At 37.1% G+C, this 20,762-nt stretch overlaps 1 protein-coding gene and 1 pseudogene across 2 annotated transcripts in view; one reads left to right on the forward strand and one right to left on the reverse strand.

Moving 5' to 3' along the window:
* Window positions 1-14,725, reverse strand: part of LOC111149033 — a 29,941-nt pseudogene extending 15,216 nt beyond the window's left edge.
* LOC111151391 (N(alpha)-acetyltransferase 50, NatE catalytic subunit) overlaps window positions 1-20,297 on the forward strand; it is a 35,980-nt gene extending 15,683 nt beyond the window's left edge. Inside the window, exons 2-5 of one of the 2 annotated variants that reach the window (XM_022509384.1) lie at window positions 15,103-15,239; window positions 15,650-15,769; window positions 16,201-16,267; window positions 17,296-20,297. In XM_022509384.1, coding sequence (XP_022365092.1) covers window positions 15,103-15,239; window positions 15,650-15,769; window positions 16,201-16,267; window positions 17,296-17,473 — 502 coding nt within the window. In that variant the 3' untranslated portion in view covers window positions 17,474-20,297. The remainder of the gene's footprint in view (window positions 1-15,102; window positions 15,240-15,649; window positions 15,770-16,200; window positions 16,268-17,295) is intronic. The other variant, XM_022509392.1, reaches the window with a different exon arrangement.
* Window positions 20,298-20,762: the final 465 nt, after the last annotated feature.

Genomic DNA, 20,762 nt, shown 5'->3' on the forward strand with positions numbered 1-20,762 from the left:
GCACATACCTTCCCCAATGTCCATCACCCAGCTACCCCATCCCTTCCACTCCCCTCCCCTCCAGCAGCCCTCAGTTTGTTTCCTGAGATTAAGAGTCTCTGATGATTTGTCTTCCTCTCTGGTTTCATCTTGTTTCATCTTTCCCTCCCTTCCCTTATGATCCTCTGTCTTCTTTTTCAAATTCCTTATATCAGTGAGAGCATATGATAATTGTCTTTCTCTGATTGACTTATTTTGCTTAGCATAATACCCTCTAGTTATCCACATTGTTGCAAATGGCAAGATTTCCTGTGGGTTTTTTTTGATGAGTGCATAGTATTCCAGTGTGTGTGTGTATACATGTATATATATGTACACACACACATCACATCTCTCTTTTCATCTGTTGATGGACATCTAGGCTCTTTCCATAGTTTGGCTTTTGTGGACATTGCTTCTATAAACATTTGGGTGCACGTGCTCCTTCGGATCACTACATTTGTATCTTTAGGGTAAATTACCCAGTAGTGCAATTGCTGGGTTGTAGGGTAGCTCTATTTTCAACTTTTTGAGGAACCTCCATACTGTTTTCCAGAGCAACGGCACCAGCTTGCATTCCCACCAACAGTGTAGGAGGGTTCCCCTTTCTCCATATCCTCACCAACACCTGTCCTTTCCTGACTGGTTAATTTTAGCCATTCTGATTGAAGTGCGGTTGTATCTCAGTGTGATTTTGATTTGTATTTCCCTGATGCTGAGTGATGTGGAGCACTTCTTCATGTGTCTGTTGGCCATTTGGATATCTTTGCTGAAATGTCTATTCATGTCTTCTGCCCATTTCTTGATTGGGGTATTTGTTCTTTGGGTGTTGAGTTTGATAAGTTCTTTCTAGATTTTAGATACTAGCCCTTTATCTGATATGTCCTTTGCAAATACCTTCTCGCAATCTGTCAGTTGTCTTTTGGTTTTGTTCACTTTTTGCCTTGTTGTGCAAAAGCTTTTTATCTTGATCAAGTCCCAGTAGTTCATTTTTGCCCTTGCCTCTCTTGCCTTTGGCGATGTTTCCAGGAAGAAGTTGCTGCAACGGAGGTTGAAGAAGTTGCTGTCTGTGTTCTCCTCAAGGATTTTGATGGATTCCTGTCTCACATTGAGGTCTTTCATCCATTTTGAGTCTATTTTTATGTGTGGTATGAGGAAATGGTCCAGTTTCATTCTTCTGCATGTGGCTGTTTTCTCAACACCATATTTTGAAGAGACTTTTTTCTTCCATTGGGCATTCTTTCCTGCTTTGTTGAAGATTAGTTGACCATAGAGTTGAGGGTCCATTTCTGGACTCTGTTCTGTTCCATTGATCTCTGTGTCTTGTGCCAGTACCATACTGTCTTGATGATTACAGCTTTGGAATAGAGCTTGAAATCTAGAATTGTGATGCCACCAACTTGGTTTTTCGTTTTCATCAATCCTCTGGGTATTCAAAGTCTTTTGTTGCATTTCTTTGAAAAAATTGATGGTATTTTCATAGGGATTGCATTAAAAGTGTAGATTGCGCTAGGTAGCATAGACATTTTCACACTATTTGTTCTTCCAGTCCATGAGTATGGAATGTTTTTCCATTTCTTTGTGTCTTCCTCAATTTCTTGCATGAGTACTCTATATTTTCCGAGTACAGATTCTTTGCCTCTTTGGTTAGATTTATTCCCTAGGTATCTATGGTTTTGGGTGCAATTGTAAATGGGATCGACACCTTAATTTCCCTTTCTTCTGTCTTGCTGTTAGTGTATAGAAATGCAACTGATTTCGGGGTGCCTGCATGGCTTAGTGGGTTAAAGCCTCTGCCTTCGGCTCAGGTCGTGATCTCAGGGTCCTGGGATCGAGTCCTGCATCGGGCTCTCTGCTCAGTGGGGAGCCTGCTTTCCTTCTTTTCTCTCTGCCTGCCCCTCTGCCTACCTGTGATCTCTGTCTGTCAAATAAATAAATAAAATCTTAAAAAAAAAAAAAGAAAGAAATGCAACTGATTTCTGTGCATTGATTTTATATCCTGACACTTTACTGAATTCCTGTATGAGTTCTAACAGTTTTGGAGTGGAGTCTTCTGGGTTTTGCACATAAAGTATATCATCTGCAAAGAATGAGAGTTTGACTTCTTTGCCAGTTAAGATGCCTTTTTTGTTGTTGTTGTCTGATTGCTAAGGCTAGGACTTCTAGTACTATGTTGAATAGCAGTGGTGATAGTGGACATCCCTGCCATGTTCCTGACCTTAGGGGAGAAGCTCTCAGTTTCTTCCCATTGAGAATGATATTTGCTGTGAGTTTTTCATAGATGGCTTTTATGATACTGAGATATGTACCCTCTAACCCTACACTGTGAAGAGTTTTTATCAGGAATGGATGCTGTACTTTGTCAAATGCTTTTTCAGCATCTACTGAGAGTATCATATGGTTCTTGTTCTTTTATTAATGTATTGTATCACATTGATTGAGTTGCAGATGTTGAACCAACCTTGCAGTCCAGGAGTAAATCCCACTTGGTCATGGTAAATAATCTTTTTGATGTACTGTTGGGTCCTATTGGCTAGTATTTTGGTGAGAATTTTTGCATCCATTTTCATCAGGGATATTGGTCTGTAATTCTTTTTGATGGGGTCTTTGTCTGGTTTGGAGATCAAGGTAATGCTGGCCTCATAAAATGAGTTTGGAAGTTTTCCTTTCATTTCTATTTTTTTGGAACTGTTTCAGGAGAATAGGTATTAATTCTTCTTTAAATGTTCAGTAGGGTTCCCCTGGGAAGCCATCTGGCCCTAGGCTCTAGTTTTTGGGAGGTTTTTAATCACTGCTTCAATCTTTATACTGGTTATGGGTCTGGTCAGGTTTTCTGTTTCTTCCTGGTTCAGTTTTGGTAGTTTCTACCTCTCTAGGAATGCATCCATTGTTTCACATTGTCAAATTGGCTTTGGTGTGTGGTTGCCGATAATATGTTCTTATAATTGTTTGTATTTCTTTGGTGTTGGTTGTGATCTCTCACTTTTCATACATGATTTTATTAATTTGGGTCCTTTCTCTTTTTTCTTTTGGATAAGCATGGCCAGGGGTTTATCAATCTTATTAATTCTTTCAAAGAACCAGCTCCTAGTTTTGTTGCTCTGTTCTACTGTTCTTTTGGTTTCTGTTTCATTGATTTCTACTCTGATCTTTATGATTTCTCTTCTTCTGCTGGGTTTAGGCTTTCTTTGCTATTATTTCTCCAGCTTCCTTAGGTGTTAGGGTTAGGTTGTGTATTTGAGATGTTTCTTATTTCTCAAGGAAGGCTTGTATTGCTATATACTTTCCTCTCAGGACCGCCTTTGCTGTGTCCCAAAGATTTTGAGCAGTTGTGTTTTTATTTTCATTTGTTTCCATGAATTTTTTAAATTCTTTTTTAATTTCCTGGTTGACCCATTCATTCTGTAGTAGGATGCTCTTTAGCCTCCATGTATTTGAGTTTTTTCCAACTTTCGTCTTGTGGTTGAGTTCAGTTTCAAAGCATTATGGTCTGAAAATATTCAGGGAATGATCCCAGTCTTTTGGTACCAGCTGAGACCTGATTTGTGACCCAGGATATGATCTCTTCTGGAGTATGTTCCATGTGCACTAGAGAAGAATGTGTATTCTGTTGCTTTGGGTTGGAATGTTCTGAATTTATCTGTTAAGTCCATCTGGTCCAGTGTGTTATTTAAGGTCTTCATTTCCTTGTTGAATTTTTTTCTTAGAGGTTCTGTCCATTTTAGTGAGGGGGATGTTTAAGTCCCCTACTAGTATTGTATTATTGTAAATGTGTTTCTTTGATTTTGTTATTAATTGGTTTAAATAGTTGGCTGTTCCAATGTTAGGGGCATAGATACTTAAATTTGTTAGATCTTCTTGTTGGACAGACCCTTTGAGTATGATGTAGTGTCCTTCCTCATCTCTTATTATAGTCTTTGGCTTAAAATCTAATTTATCTGACATAAAGATTGCCACCCCAGCTTTCTTTTGATATCCATTAGCGTGGTAAATTGTTTTCCACCCCCTCACTTTAAATCTGGAGGTTTCTTGGGTCTAAAATCAGTTTCTTGCAGACAGCATATTGATGGGTCTTGTTTTGTTCTTTTTTAAATCCATTCTGATTCCTTGTGTCTTTTGATTGGGGCATTTAGCCTACTTACATTCAGGGTAACTATTGAAAGATATGAATTTAGTGAATTTAGGTGACTGTTACTGTATATTGTCTCTGTTCCTTTCTGGTCTGTTACTTTTAGGCTCTGTCTTTGCTTAGACCCCTTTCAATATTTCCTGTAGGGCTGGTTTGGTGTTAGCAAATTCTTTAGTTTTTGTTTTTCCTGAAAGCTTTTTATCTCCTATTTTCTTTTCTTTTTTTTTTTTTTTAAGATTTTTTTATTTATTAATTTGATAGAGAGATATCACAAGTAGACGGAGAGGCAGGCAGAGAGAGAGAGAGAGGAGGAAGCAGGCTTCTTGCTGAGCAGAGAGCCCGATGTGGGACTCGATCCCAGGACCCTGAGATCATGACCTGAGCCGAAGGCAGCGGCTTAACCCACTGAGCCACCCAGGCGCCCTTATCTCCTATTTTCAACAACAGCCTAGCTGGATATAGTATTCTTGGCTGCATATTTTTCTCGTTAAGTGCTCTGAATATATCATGCCAGTCCTTTCTGGCCTGCCAGGTCTCTGTGGATAGGTCTGCTGCCAATCTAATATTTCTAATGTTGTAGGTTGCAGACCTCTTGTCCCAAGCTGCTTTCAGGATTTTCTCTTTGTCACTGAGACTTGTAAGTTTTACTATTAGATGATGGGGTGTTGGCCTGTTTTTATTGATTTTAGGGGGGTTCTCTGTGCCTCCTGGGTTTTGATGCTTATTTCCTTCCCCAAATTAGGAAAGTTCTCTGCTATACTTTGCTCCAATATACCTTTTGCCCCTCTTTTTCTTCTTTTTCTGTTATCTCAGTTATTCTAATATTGTTTCATCTTATAGTATCACTTATCTCTCGAATTCTCCCCTCATGGTCCACTAGTTGTTTGTCTTTATTTTTCTCAGCTTCTTTATTCTCCATCATTTGATCTTCTGTATTACTAATTTTCTCTTTTGCCTCATTTATCGTAGCAATTAAATCCTCCATTTTTGAATGGACCTCATTAATAGCTTTTTTAATTTCAACTTGGTTAAATTTTAGTTCTTTTATTTCTCCAGAAAGGGATTTTATTTCTTCAAAAAGGGAATCTCTAGTATCTTCTCTGCTTTCTTTGAGCCCGGCTAGCATCTTTATAGTCGTCATTCTGAACTCTAGTTCTGACGTCTTACTAATGTCTGTACTTATTAGGTCCCCAGCAGTCGGTACTGCCTCTTGTTCTGTTTTTTGAGGTGAGTTTTTACGTCTTGTCATTTTCTCCAGAGAAGAATAGATGAATGAGAGAACAAAATGCTAAAAGGGTAACAACGACCCAAGGAAAATAAACACTAACCAAATCAGAAGACATGTGAAATCCGGGGGAGAAGAAAGGGGAAAAAAAATATGATTAGGCTGGTGAATAGAACAGAGCCACACACATGATTTTGTATTTTGGTCTGTTAGAAAAAACTGCCTCCCAAAATTTTAAAGAAAGAAAAACATAGATAAAACGATGAAGGGACAGAGTATGACTGTAAAAATGAAAATTAAAAAAGATTTTAAAAAAGGAATTGATAAGTTGGTTGAAAAAGGAAAAAAAAGGAGAGCATGTAATCAGGCTGGAGACTAGAACAAAGCCAAAGCCATATCCCAGAGTTAGGGTATATTTTGGTCTATTAGAAGATAACTGTATCCCAAAATTTTAAAGAAAGAAAAACTTATATGTGTACAGAAAAAATAAGGTTAAACAATGAAGGGATAGAATAGGACTATAAAAATGGAAATTAAGAAATATTTTTAAAAGGTATTGATGAAATAGTTAAAAGAGGAAAGATTAAAAAAATAGAAAAAGAAAAAAATAACAAAATTTAAAAATTTAAGTTTGAAAGACTAAAGAGTCATGGGAAAAAAGCCATGAATTCTATGTGCTGAATTCATCCAGCACTGGTGTTCTGCAGTTCTCTTTAATCCGTAAACCTGGTCTTGGCTGGATGTTCTTGCTGATCTTCCGGGTGAGGGGGTCTCTTGGAGTGATTCTCAAATGTCTTTGCCCAAGATGGAATTGCAGTGCCCTTGCCAGGGTCCAGGCTAAGGAGTCTGCTCAGTTTGCTCTCGGTAGCTTTTTTTCTCTTAAAGCTTTCTATACAGTTTGGAGGACTATTTTGGCGGACTATGATAAAAATGGCAGCCTCCCAATCTCCAGGAGCTAGAGCTCACTCCTGTCTCCCTGGTTTCTGGCCATGCTCTGTGTTCTCCAGGCCTGTGACCAAGTATTTCTACCTCTGGCATATGGCCCCATTTGGAGTCTCCAAATCCAGCAGATTACTGCAGAGCCCTTCTGTGCTGCTCCTCCCGGTTGGGGGCGGGGAGTGTCCCTCCCGGGTCTGCCACCTATGGGGTCCCAGCTCAAAGAGTAGTGGCCTGACTCTGCCTCACATCATGCTTTAAGGTAACCCCAAACTGAGAGCCCCCTCCTCAGCTTCATCTCTGCAGCTGGCCTCCCCACTGTGATACCTGGGAGCTCTGCTGCACTCAGGCACCTCTGGTCTTTATGTGACCCCACAGGTCCTGAGACCACACTGTCCCAGCGAGGGCTCCACCCCCAACTTAGCCTCTGGAGCACGTCCCTCTGCAGAGTAGACTTCTGAAAGTTCAATTTTGTGCTGCACTGCTCTACTGCTTGCTGGGAGCCAGACCCTGCCCCTGTGGTCTCTCTTCTATATCATCTCAGATTTACTTCTCCACATGTCCTACCTTCCAGAATGTGGCTGCTTTTCTGTTCATAGAATTGCTGCTCTTCTCTTTGATCTCCTGTTAAGTTGGTAGGTGTTCAGAATGGTTTGATAAGTATCTAGCTGAATTCCTGCAATCAGATGAAATTTCGGTCTCATACTTCTCTGCCATCTTGCTCCTCCTCAAGATTTTATTTATTTGACAGACACAGTGAGAGAGGGAACATAAGCAGGGGGAGTGGGAGAAAGAGAAGCAGGCTTCCTGCTGAGCAGTGAGCCCAATGTGGGGCTCCATCCCAGGACCCTAGGATTATGACCTGAGCCAAAGGCAGATAGATGCTTAATGTCTGAACCACCCAGGTACCACCCATCCCCCGCCAGTTTGTTTTAAATGGGCAAAAGAGTTAAATAGCTCCTTTACCAAAGAAGTTAAATGAATGACAGAGAAATAAATGAAAATATGCCCAACATCATTTGTTATTTAGGGACATACAGATTAAAACCACAATGAACTGTGATTTTTGAAATGAAATGAACTGTTAGAATGGCATACATTTGTAAAGGTTGACAGTGCCAAATGCTGAATGCAAAACAACCAGAACTCTCATACACTTTTCACCCAACATTACCTCTCATAATCAAGAGAAATTGTAAAAATAGAAGAACCTATAGAGAAATGTGTATGTAGACCCAGATGCCTTTTCAATAAAAGGAGAAACAGTGGTATATCCATACTGTGCAATACTACTCAGCAATAACAAGGAAGGTACTATTGATACAGCAATGTGGTGAATCTCAAAGTCAGTATGTTGAATGAAGGAAGCCAAGCAAATGGCTGTGTATTCCTGTGATTCCATTTATGTGACATTCTTGAAGAAGCAAAGATATGGGGAACAGAAAACAGATTAATGGTTGCCTGGGAGTGGTGTTACAGTTGAAACTCTACAGAGGGCCATGAGGGAGATTTTTGGGGTGATGGAACCTTTCTGTATCTTGATAGTTGTTATTATGCATGTTTGTGAAAACTCAGAACTATACACCAAGAAAAGTGAATTTAATTTTATGTAAACTTTAAAACATTTTTTTTAAGCCAAGAATGAAAATTGATCCCTCAAATAGGGCTTGAAAAATAAAGGAACTACTAAGAGTACATATAGAAAATTTGCAAACTGGTGGACTTGAGTAGACTACATCAATAATTACATTGTGTAGACAGACCAAATGCTTCAATTGTCAGTGCTTGCTTTGGCAGTATATATACTAAAATTGGAATGATACAGAGAGGATTAGCATGACTCAATGTGATGACATTTTCTACCTTTTTCTATCATGCTGTTTTATTTTTATTCTTTTATTTTTCTTTTAAAGATTTCTTTCATTCATTCATTCATTCATTCACTCAAGATGCAGAGCCCATGTGCCTGCGGAAGGTCAGAAGGGAATGGGAGGGATAGGGATAAGGAGACTGGCACTGAGTGTGAAGCCAAACGGAGGACTCATCCCACAACTCTGAGAGCCTGACCTGAGCCAAAACCAAACCAAGAGTTGTTCACAACCGACTGAGCCACCCAGGCACCCCTCATGGTATTTTAATACATAAAAGTAATACCTGGACATTGTATAATATTTAGAAAAAAGAACTGTGTAGTAAAAATACTCCCATTGTCAGAGGAACAAGACTTAAATATGTGCTTTTTACAAAAGACACTTTAAATTACAAGGACATAGAAGAGTTGAAAGTAAAAGATGGTAAAAGATACATGACGCGGCATTGATTAGAAGAAAGTAGTATGTCTGTATTAATGAACAAAGTAGATTTTAAGACAGGGACTATTACAGCAAAAAGAAGGACATTTCAAAAGGATAACAGGACCAATTCGTCAATTTATAACATCCCAAATATTCTCTTCAAATAACTTGGAAATACATGAAGCAAACATTGACAAAATTCAAGAGTAAGAAGGAACACTTCCAAACTTTGTTCAAGGCCAAACATAATCCTGATTGATAAGAACGCGTATCCAGGAACAGTACAAAGAAAAACAGATTTATCAGAATAAACTTTCTTGAGGTATCATTTAAATAAGGTAAGAGAGTAATCGGCAGTCACTGATGGAGAGGCTATCAACAGAGAAAGCTGCAGGTGAAGCAGATGGGGGGGGTCAGAGATCTAGTGTTGGATATATTTAATTTGAGGTGTCTGCTGTAGATGTTTTGGAGTTTAGGAGTGATTTCTAAGGAAGAGACAGATTTGGAAGATGGCAGCATTAAAGCAGTAAGATGATGAGATTGAGGTCAAGCAAGAGAATAAGTGTAAGTAGAGAAGATAGCCAAGTACCATCCTGATGTGCAAGCCCCTTATAAAATTGGTGGTTCTTCCTCTCCAATCCCAGCTTCCACATTTACAGAAAGAACATTTTTTTTGTAGTTTTACGGTTTTATTAACACAAACGCAACTTGCATATACGCTGTCTGCATTCATTTTCTTTGCTGTGCAGCCTGGCATTGGGACTGATACTCTGATGGCCAGCTGGCTGCTCTTTCCACAATGGCTTTGTGGTTCTTGGAGGAGAAGTTATGAACAGTCTCTGCACAGTAAGATTTATTGCATGTTAACAGCACTTCAAGCTCTTTGACCTTGTGGACTAGGGACTTGTGGAGGCCACTGGATAACGTGGTTTTTTTCTTGTTGCTCTTATAATCAGTGTTGGGCATCAAGATCTGGCCCTTGAATCTTCTGTACACCCTATTATCAATGCCTCAGTTTCAGCCAGTTGCACTTAATTTTGACATATTGATCTGACTGATGCAGAATGAACTTCTTGGTTCACTTTTTAACAATCTTGGTCTTCACCAGAGGTCTGAGGATGGCTGTGATGCCAAGTTAAGTGTAGGAGATGGCTGTACCCTCAGCAGGTAGCCCAGAGGAAGAGAGCCACAGAGTACATTTTGTTTTTCCAAATCAAACTGCCTGTAATTTTAGGAACATATCATTGCTGTTTTGTTCATGTTCTACCTTCTTTTTAGAATTCATTTCTTGGTGCACCTGGGTAGCTCAGTCAGTTAAGCGTCTCCCTTCAGCTCAGGCCATGATCCTGGAGTCCCACATGGAGCCCCAGGTCAGGGCTACCTGCTTAGTGGGGAGTCCGCTGCTTCCTCTCCGTCGGCCCCTCCCCTCCTCGTGTTCTGTCTTTCTCACTCTCAAATAAATCTTTTTTTTTTTTTTTCCATTCTTTTCTTGGGGTGCCTGAGTGGCTCAGTCTGTTAAGCGTCTGCCTTCCACTCAGGTCACGATCCCAGGGTCCTGGAATTGAGCCCCACATTGGGCTCCCTGTTCGGTGGAAGCCTGCTTCTCCCTCTCCCTCTGCTGATCCCCTTGCTTGTGCTCTCTCTCTCTGTCAAATAAATAAAATCTTTTTAAAAAATTTCATTTCTTGGCTTCCTACAGAACAAACTCTTAGTCACTCTTCACATCTGATCCCAGGATTACTTCCATTCTAGTATTATTTTTGTACTTTGTATGCATGTGTTACTACTAAGACATTGTATTTTATATACATTATGTATGTGTATTATATGTATACAGTTGTGTGTGAATATGTATAATATACACACTTAGACACTGTATTTTGCATTCCAGGTGTTAGCACATAGGTGTTCAAATATTTATTGAAATACCTGATTTGTGCTTTGATTAGGCAACTATTATGTTCTTAAGAACTTCAGAAAATTACAGATTCATAGAACTCTTTTTTTTTTTTTAAGATTTTATTTATTTATTTTACAGACAGATCACAAGCAGGCAGAGAGGCAGGCGGGGGTGGGGGGGGGAGCAGATTCCCTGCTGAGCAGAGAGCCGGATGCTGGGCTCCATCCCAGGACCCTGAGATCATGACCTGAGCCTAAGGCAGAGGCTTTAACCCACTGAGCCACCCAGGCACCCCTTGACATTTCTGTATAGCACTATATACCTTTGATACAACATGTTCTTTGCTAAATTATATGTACAAGTTGCTGTTACTCTGATATATTTAGAATATCCACATCTTAAAATAATTCAGAGCTAAGTGATCAAGATTACAGAAGTATTCCATTTCAGTCAGGCATATCATGTTCATGAAAGATAAACTGTATTTGAAAGTGAATTTTGCTGACAAAGTTATATTTAAGGTATTTCTTAAACAGCTACCAAACAATATGAATAGTATCTCAATTCTGTTTTGAAATATGTATGTGTGTGTGTGTGTATATATATATATATATATATATATATATATATATATATATATATATATATGTATATGCATAGAAAAATACAGGAAGACTGTTTGCATCAAAGTTACTTCTGGTAATATTTCAGGATATTTTCACTTCCTGAGTCATTTCTATGGTGATGGACTTTTTTTTTTTTTTAATCAAGACTTGTATTTTTTTTAATTAGGCAGGAAAAGATTAAGCTGCCTATTCCCTAATGATTTAATACAGTGTTCTATATTTGAATAGGCTTGATCTGCCTACTCCAATGGAAACTTTTTTAGTAGTTAATTTTTATTAGATTTCATCTAGCACATTGAACCATACCACCTTTTCCTTCTGTATGAAGTTAAGAAATACCTGGTTATTATCCTTTTAAAAATTATAAAGATACTTGAAGCCCAACCATTACCTAGAAATCATTTATTTTCAAGTTTTTATATATTTTTAAGTAATCCCTGTACCCAGTGTGGGGCTCAAGCTCATGACCCCAAGATCAAGAGTTGCATGCCCTTCCAGCTGAGCCAGCCAGGGGCCCCACCTGGAAATCATTCTTAAACTTTTTTAAAAAATCATGTTCTTTCACTTAAAATTTGGAAGCTTGACTTCCTAGGTTAAATTTTTCTTTATTGTTTATGGTTAGACTTTATAATGTGGTTTTTCAATGACTTTTGAAATACAGAGTCTGACTCTTAATTGCAGTGGATAATTTTAAAATACCATGCTCTGAATATAATAAATAAATGCTATATTATATTTAAAATATATTACTGTACCAAATTTGGGGTGCTATACTCAGTTAAAGAGTAGCATTATGCTAAGTAAAATAAGTCAGAAAGACGAACACTGCATGGTATTACTTATATGTGAAATCTACAAATAAAAAAGTCAAACTCGTAGAAACAGAGTAGATAAGTGGTTGCCAGGGTGGGGGGAATAGGCAGAAATTGATAAAAAGGTACAAACTTGTAGCTGTAAAATGAATAAGGTCTGACGATCTAATGCATATAATTGAAACTTGCTAAGAGAGTAAACCTTAAGTGTTCTTAAAAAAAAAAGCAAGGTGATAGATACATTAATTAACTAAATGATAGGAATCCTTTTGCTAAAGAAAAGAACACAGAGTGTAGGTGATATGTCATCCCTGTACTTTTTTTTTTTTTTTAAGATTTGTTTATTTCAGAATGGGGGAGGGGCCGAGGGAAAGGGGGAGAGAGACTCCTAAATGGACTCTGCACTGAGCTCGGCGCCTAGCGCAGGACTTGAGCTCATGACCCTGAAATATTCACCACCCAAGCAGAAACCAAGAGTCCGATGCTTAAAAGAGTCTGCCACCCAGGCACTCCATGTTCTCTGTATTTTAAGGGGTCTGTATTTTACATTATAACTGTATCTGCTTATAAAAGGTCTGAGTGGTGGATGGTGGGTAAGTGAACCTAAGCAGGTTTTAATCAGAAAAAGGTTTCAGTAAAATGTTATTTTCTCAGTCTTAAAGAAGAGAAAGCCAGGATCCTGCTTTAATGAAAAGGGGAGTTCTATGAATGAGATATTCCCTAGTTAAAGAGGACCTGAATCTCACAAAAGGAATTCATTTTAGATGTGAAATACTTAGGAGAGGCCACATTTACTCATATTTACTTTATGTGTCTAGAAATTGGAAGAAAATATAACAAAGAGAACTCTATTTTTTACTGTGGTGTTTGCATCTTAAGAATTTGTGTGGCTACTAAGAAACTGCTCAGATTTTAAGAAAATATGCAAGATATACAAGGGTGATGGGTCATAGTAAGGAATAAAAAAACAGCATAAAAATGAAATAATTGAGGCAAGAAGGCTAAAGTTCCAAATGGGCGTTATGGTCTGTATTCTGTTTTCTAGTAATCTAAATTGTAACATTTCAGAGAACACTGTTTTTAAAATTACCCACCATTCTTTTATTATTAAGGATTGTATTTTTAAGTAATCTTCACCCAACATGGCCATGATTCCACCTTATAACCATGAGATCAAGAGCCTCATCATGTTCTACTGAACTGAGCCAGCCAGGTGCCACCCACGATTCTGATCACACACTTTTTGTATATTGTTTAAAGCATTTTTTCCTCTATATTAACAAAAGCTATTTTAGATATTTATATATTACATATATTTAGAATGTGTTTCCCCCCGCGCCGCGCCCCCCCCCCCACAAAACAATGTATCAGTGTTTCTCTACTAATAATATTAATGTATCATGCATGCTTTATTTAACCAGTTCTCTATTGGGGACACTTAGGTTTTTGTTTTTTACCATTATAAAAGTGTGATGATTAACATTTTCGTTTCGTCATTCCTCCAACAGTTTTCAAAACCTGTATGCATAGGGTGCAGATGATTAATTAGGGCGTGTTGTTTGCATTTCCTGGCTATTGACTAATGTCATTGTGATCTGGAACTAGCTAGCACCTAGCACCCAGTGAGTAGGACCCACATTTTCTAGCTACTTGGGTGGCATCACATTGTTTTTATTTTTCAACTCGTTTTTATTTTGATTTGATCTTATTTAAAGAATTTTGTCATCTTATATAAAGAATTAGAAATCAGTATTGTGATTCTTAAGAAGGCCAATAATGTATGTAAGCAACTCTACTAATGATAATGTTAGTGGTATTCAGGTTTGTCTTTCATATTTGATCAACCTTTTTTTTTTTTTTTTAAGATTTTATTTATTTATTTGACAGAGATCACAAGTAGGCAGAGAGAGAGAGGAGGAAGCAGGCTCCCCGCCCAGCAGAGAGCCCGATGTGGGGCTCCATCCCAGGCCCCTGGGATCATGACCTGAGCCGAAGGCAGAGGCTTTAACCCACTGAGCCATCCAGGTGCCCCTTGATCAACCTTTATTTTACATTAGTGATACTGACTTGAGTTGTTAAAAAATCCCTTGGTTGATGGCCTAGAGGCAACATGGCTTTGTTACTGTGAATCTGAATCTTTTTAGCCTTAACTCTTTTCCCTTGGAACCAATTGTTTTGATTACATAGTTTTTTTTTAAGGAATACTTCTGTTGCATTCTTGATAAGTAAAGCTCTCCCACCACCATGTGGATTCCTTAGTTTCATTTCCAGAGATTCTGCTTCTGAAAGTGGGGTGAAGTCCAGGAATCTGGATTTGGAAAACCACCCCAAATGACTGTTGTGGGTTGTTCCTAGCTCAATTAGTAGAATATACATAACTTTTGCCTATTTGGATTATTTTTTCAGGATAAGTTTCTGGAGTAGGATTACTTCCGTAAAGGAAATGTACCTCTCAGGCTTATTTTACTTTTTAAAATGTTTTATTTATTTATTTGACAGAAGACACAGTGAGAGAGGGAACACAAACAGGGGGAGAGGGAACACAAACATTTTTACTTTTTAAAATGTTTTACTTATTTATTTGACAGAAGACACAGCCAGAGAGGGAACACAAACTGGGGGAGTGCTGAGCAGGGAGCCTGATGCAGAGGGCTCAATTCCAGGACCCTGGAATCCGCCCTAGCCAAAGGCAGAGTCTTAATGACTTAGCCTCTCAGGCTTTTTGATGCATACGTAGTACTAGAGTGTCTTCCCAGAGATACTCTATCTGTTTACATTTCGCCATTCCCATTTGCCACCCCCTTGCCAACATTTGGTATCATCAGTCCTTTTGATCAGTAATAGATGTTTAAATTCTTCTGAACTGTAAACTACAAGGAAAATTCTGGCATTTATATAGAATACTAGTCTGGCCTTCTTAGTATTTGTCGTTTACCATATTTATCTCTAAATGTATACAGTTGTTTGAAAGCTACAAATTGAATTTGGATGGAATAGCTGGCATAATCTTATAAATGGTAATCTTTCTAGGAGTATAAAGTCACTATGAAAGTTTGGATTTATCAGTCATGTAAAAAAAAAAACTTCGTAGTCTTCTAAGAATGTTCATCATAACAAATAAAGCTAATTATATTTTATTGAGTACATTTTGGTTTGTTCCAGTAGCCGGATCGAGCTGGGAGATGTGACACCACACAATATTAAACAGTTGAAGAGACTAAACCAGGTCATCTTTCCAGTCAGCTACAATGACAAGTTCTACAAGGATGTGCTGGAGGTTGGCGAGCTAGCAAAACTTGGTATAATATGTTTTTTCCCCCCCTTCATTTGTTTGTTGGTATTCTTGACCCTAGTTTTTAATATTAGAGCAGAGTTAACTAATTTAATTTCCTTATTTTACAAGTCAGGAAATGGGGGTGATTCAGATTCTGAGAAAAATCTCAAAGAAACCAAGACAATACTTGAATTTTAAACGGAAATGCTAAATGTCTTCTCTACTTTAGTGTGTGTGTTTTCACATATTTGTGTTTACTCTAGAAGAGACTTAAATCCCTAAAAAGTAGGAAATTTTTGAAGTTACTATTATTCAGAATAGCTGATAAAATTTATGGCCAATAGCAATAATTTAGTTCGTATAGAAGGGGAGGAAGATTGAATAAAATATGTTATTCTGTCTTTGAACTTTATATTTTTCTATTTTCCATGGCAGCCTATTTCAATGATATTGCAGTAGGTGCAGTATGCTGTAGGGTGGATCATTCACAGAATCAGAAGAGACTTTACATCATGACACTAGGATGTCTGGCACCATACCGAAGGCTAGGAATAGGTAATTTCAACTTGTGGTTTTTTTTTTATTTGTTTAGAGAAATGTAAATACATGACTACTGTTTCTGACCCAGTGAGTCAAACCATTTCTTTTGGGAATATTGGGAAAGAATTACTGAATTATGTAAGGTGGAAAATAACTTTATTAACATATTTCAAGTGGAAGCCCTATATAGATTTGTTATCAATGTCCCTTTTGCTTTTTTCTGTTTTCCTTTTACATGGAAGGGCTTCTATATGTAAAGGTTGCTTTTCTGCTATGAGTTTTAAACATATGTAGATAATGTAGGGAAAGAAGAAAATTTTTAAAAAATCGGTTGTCTCGTGTTTACCTCAAGTTCTGTTAAGACCCAGTAAATGTTAAGATGGCAGTTAGAAGTGTAAAGATTGATTTTTATGAAATTACTTATTTGTTGTTTGTCTTGTTAATAGGAACTAAAATGTTAAATCATGTCTTAAACATCTGTGAAAAAGATGGCACTTTTGACAACATCTATCTGTAAGTATAATGATATTTAATGTTCTTACCTAAAGAATTTAATAGAATGGAAATAGAAACCTTTACTAGAAACTTTAAAAATCTGGTTACTTGTTTCATTGTCTTTTGGAAAAACCATGGAAGTAGTGGTTATGAAGTTTTCTTTTGTTTCAGTAATAGATAAGGAATCTGAGATAAGATTTGCTTCATTCGTTGGGGTGGGAGCACTAAAGTCACAGAGTAAACCAAGATTAAAACTCAAGTCTTCACAATTGAAGAATTAGTATCATTAATACTACTTTTCTCATCTTATCCATTCTCTAGGTTCTGTTTAAGGTTCTCATTAATATGTTCATTAGTAGTAGAGTTTAATAATCAAAATCAGAGAGTACCTAGCTGATACTATATTAATATAATATCAATATTATAGAACTCAGATTAAGAGCCAAGGTTAGATCACAATTATGGATTTTTTATAATAAGGGTATTTAGATTATTCTCATTTTAACTTTGACAGTGGAAGAGAGTATATAATGCTATTTTGAAGAGTAATTGAGAAAGCTCAAATTATTTATTTTCAAAATATAGCATATTTTTTATAAATCAGGGAAGATATATTCAGGCATTTGAGAGCCTAGTTATGTTATTTTTCTTTTTTCTTTCTGCATATGTTAATATGGTCTTTGAATCATCCTTACGGTTATTTCCCCATTTTTAGTTACTGGAATCTTTTTTCCCTTGCAGTGAAAAATGTTATGCTAACTAGGGTACTTTGCCCTTTGTTGATTGTAAGAGTAAACACTATTTCTGAGACTCCTAACCTCAGCCAGCTATCTTGCAAATGTAATAGTTAGGTTAAAAGTGTATGTTCATCATCCAGTTTTTCTGAGATGAATACCTAATCTTTGTTGATTGCTAGTAATTATGCGGAGAATCTAACAGATGTGTGCAGTATTCTGGCTCTAACCAATTTGAAATTATTTGTGGAGAATACACAAAAGCTGATGAAATCTTTTTTTTTTTCCCCCTGATACCCTCCTGTATCTTAGGCATGTCCAGATCAGCAATGAATCGGCAATTGACTTCTACAGGAAGTTTGGCTTTGAGATTATTGAGACAAAGAAGAACTACTATAAGAGGATAGAGCCCGCAGATGCTCATGTGTTGCAGAAAAACCTCAAAGTCCCTTCTGGCCAGAATGCAGATGTGCAAAAGACAGACAACTGAACAAATTAGAAATGAACTTTCTTGCACTTGCTTGTCGCCAAATAAAAGAGAGGCCCATTGATTTTTCCCCCCTCTTTCTTCCCCCCCCCCTTCTTGTTCTTGTTCGTCCTCCTTTCTTCCTTTTTCTTTCCTCTAAAAAATGTTTAATACTTCCAAGGACTTTCAAGATTAATCATGTTTGGATTGTTTTAGTTTTCTTATTTTTGTGAGGTGGTTTGATTGTAGGAAGGAGGAAGTATAGATCTGTTTGGTTTCACAGTTAAGATATATATGGTCCCAAAAATTTGGGTGTCAATTTTTTTTTTTAATCTCCTGCTTTCACATTGAAGGGCAGAGCCTACAAAATGTTGTATATATCAAAAGACAAAAAGAAACAGCAGCAATATCTTGTTCTGTAATTCAAAGACAAGTTTAGTGTGTTTGTGGTACTTTGGGTTTTTCAAGACTGGGATACTAATCCCTAGACATTGCCTTCACTCCACCTTTTGTCCTTCTGAGTGTTGTCTCAGGAGTTGGACCATTTTTATCCTTGTAAGAAATACTAAGCTTATTTTTTTTTTTTAAGCAATTATTTCTTTCTTCCTCGCTGAGGGTAGGTGGGACAGTTTGGGTAGGTAGTGTTTTACTTTGGTCTCAGTATTTGAGTTAAACTGCTTTTTGCTAATGAGTGGACTGGTTGTTAGCAGGTTTATTTTTCCTGCTGTTGATTGTTATTAGTGGCATTAACTTTTAGAGTGTGGCTGGTGAGATTAATTTTTTTTAATATCCCAGCTAGAGACATGGCCTTTAACTGACCTAAAAAGGTTTGTTGTGATTTACTTTTTTGTGTGTATTCTCTCTTTTTTCGTGTCTTCAGTAAACCCACAATAGTTAGTCTAACTTTAAAAATGGGAGTTGATGTCCTTATAGGTCAGTACCCCTAAGATAAACCTGAAGCAGGTATTGTCTCTTGGACATATTTAAAAACACCTAAAAGGAAGCTTAGATGGACTCGTGGCACAATAAATGCATTTAATGCCAGCTAATGCGGACTATTAAAAGCGAGGCCACAGAGCATTTGATTATATAGGGAAGAATATAGACAGTATTTTTGAGAATAACATAGCTGTGCTACTGCTTATCTGTTGGAGAACATCCCAGATTTGCTTATTTTCTGTGCCTGTGATAATTGAGCTTAAGGATTTGAGGGGGCAATTGTTAAACATATTGCTTCTATTCTTGGGAAAATAGAAGTTCAGAAGTGTTAATAACAGATGTCACTGTGACCTCCTTTACTGATGGGACTAGTTTATGCCAGATCATTTTCTGGCACATAAGGAGTGGCTTGGACGGCTTGATAACTTTTTGTAAGATAGGAGACATCTGAAATGTCATGTTTTCCTCCATAGCCCTGTATCCAATATTTAAAATTTTCTAGATTGCCAATACTAGTGGCCCATGAATTGTTCTCATTAGACTTTAAAACAATGCACAGGGCTTGAATTTCCTTGTCATTTGACTTTAAAGGGAAGTTTGATTCATAATACTTATCCTTATGTACATTCTAATAATAGCAATCTCATCTCTCCAAATATGTTAAATGACAAAATTACACAATGTTGATGCACATTTTATAATCTTTTTTGAGAATGTGAAAGTACAAAGTACAATAGACTTCAGCAATCTTGAGTGCCAAGAGTAATACAGGAAAAGAGAAGATAGTTGAATGAGTATATAGGATTTGAATCTTAAGATAGTAAAAATGTAGAAAGACCATGCTGGTTTCTTGGGTATCAGTTTCTTCAGCAGTCCGAGTATAAACTTAGGAAAAAAGTTAGCATTAAGCACCTTTACCTTCCTGGATAAGCTTCAGCTTGCTCTTGCCAAGAGAAGAGTGCTTGAGTTACAGAAGGCATACTTAGTTTGAAGAATTCAGCCTTTTTGTAAACTTCCAGATATCAAAATAGATTTTGATATATAAATGAGTTTTCTGAGATGACACTGCCTCTATTTCTATAACCATTTCACCAGGACTATCTAATCAGTCCTATGAATGTATCCCTAAATGTGGTTATTGAAAACTGAATAGCTGCCTCATGACAATTAAGTACATGTTATTTAAGGAGGGGAAAAAAAATAAATTTTGAATTGAGTATGTAGGCTCCCTATCATTATAGTTTCTTTTTCCACACTAGACAATGACTTTACCTAAATGGTATGTTTGAAAAGGTTAGTTGTCCTACATCAGACTTGTTTGGAAAGGGTTAATTGTCCTACGTCAAACTTGTATTAAGTAATTCCATCCATTTAAGGAAAAGGAGGATGTAGAAGCTGGGCACTAGTTCACATGCCTATGAGTCAGTAAAGACTCAAGTAATGTCCCATTTGAGTTGGCTATTTTGGAGCATAAAAATTGTTGAGGTAAAACAATTCTATTAACTGGAAGATCAGAGCATATATCCATCATATTTTTTAGGACAGATAGTTTTTACTAAGGGGCGGATAGGTAAAGATTATCCTTATGGTAATTGCATTTAGGTTCTAAAGAAAAGAATCTGCAGAGAAATCTATGCAATAGATAATTTGTCCAGACTAGTTTTCATTTGGGGAAAGAAGTTCTAAAATATCCCCAAAGCAGTTTATTCATCAATTGAAAGTCCTCCAAAAATAGAACTATTGGGAAACTGTGGTTTCTGGGGTGGAAGAGAAAAGCTCCCTCAGTTTTTTGGAGGGAATAACTTTAAAAATACTTAAATGGCAAGTTTACTTGGTGCAGTTAAAAATTAAACTTGTTGATTTTAACATTGCTGTTACATCTGAAATAAACTTATGTGATGTTCTGGTAGTAATCTATGATGTCTGATAAGTGTCAAAGAAAACCCTGCACTGTGTTGAATACTGAGTATTCAGCATACATACAATATAAAATATACAGCAGTTATATGTAGTCATTGTTTACTCTTGGCCATACAGTTTTATTTACTTTAACATTTCTTTAAGATCTAACTTAAAACATTAAAATGGGCCAAGTGCTATCCAGGCCTCCTAATTCAGACCTTTTGGAACTTGCTAGGAATACTGTTGGGTATCTGCAGTTCTATCCCAGTGTGAGAAAAAATTAAGATCCAAGGAGAGGTCTTACTGCTGGGAAGTTTTAAATGTAATTGTTAAAAACAACTGATACGTTAAGCTATGATCTAATTAGTGTGCATTGACTACAGGTAACGTATATTGAAATTTTTTCTTTTTGTTAGCAGTGTGGAAGGAGTTTAGTAGTTGAGTGAGTTGGGAATGGCTTAAATCTTTTACT

Source organism: Enhydra lutris, unplaced genomic scaffold (genome assembly GCF_002288905.1).
Source record: "Enhydra lutris kenyoni isolate GAN:26980312 unplaced genomic scaffold, ASM228890v2 scaffoldscaffold2, whole genome shotgun sequence".
Classification (NCBI taxonomy): Eukaryota; Metazoa; Chordata; class Mammalia; order Carnivora; family Mustelidae; genus Enhydra; species Enhydra lutris.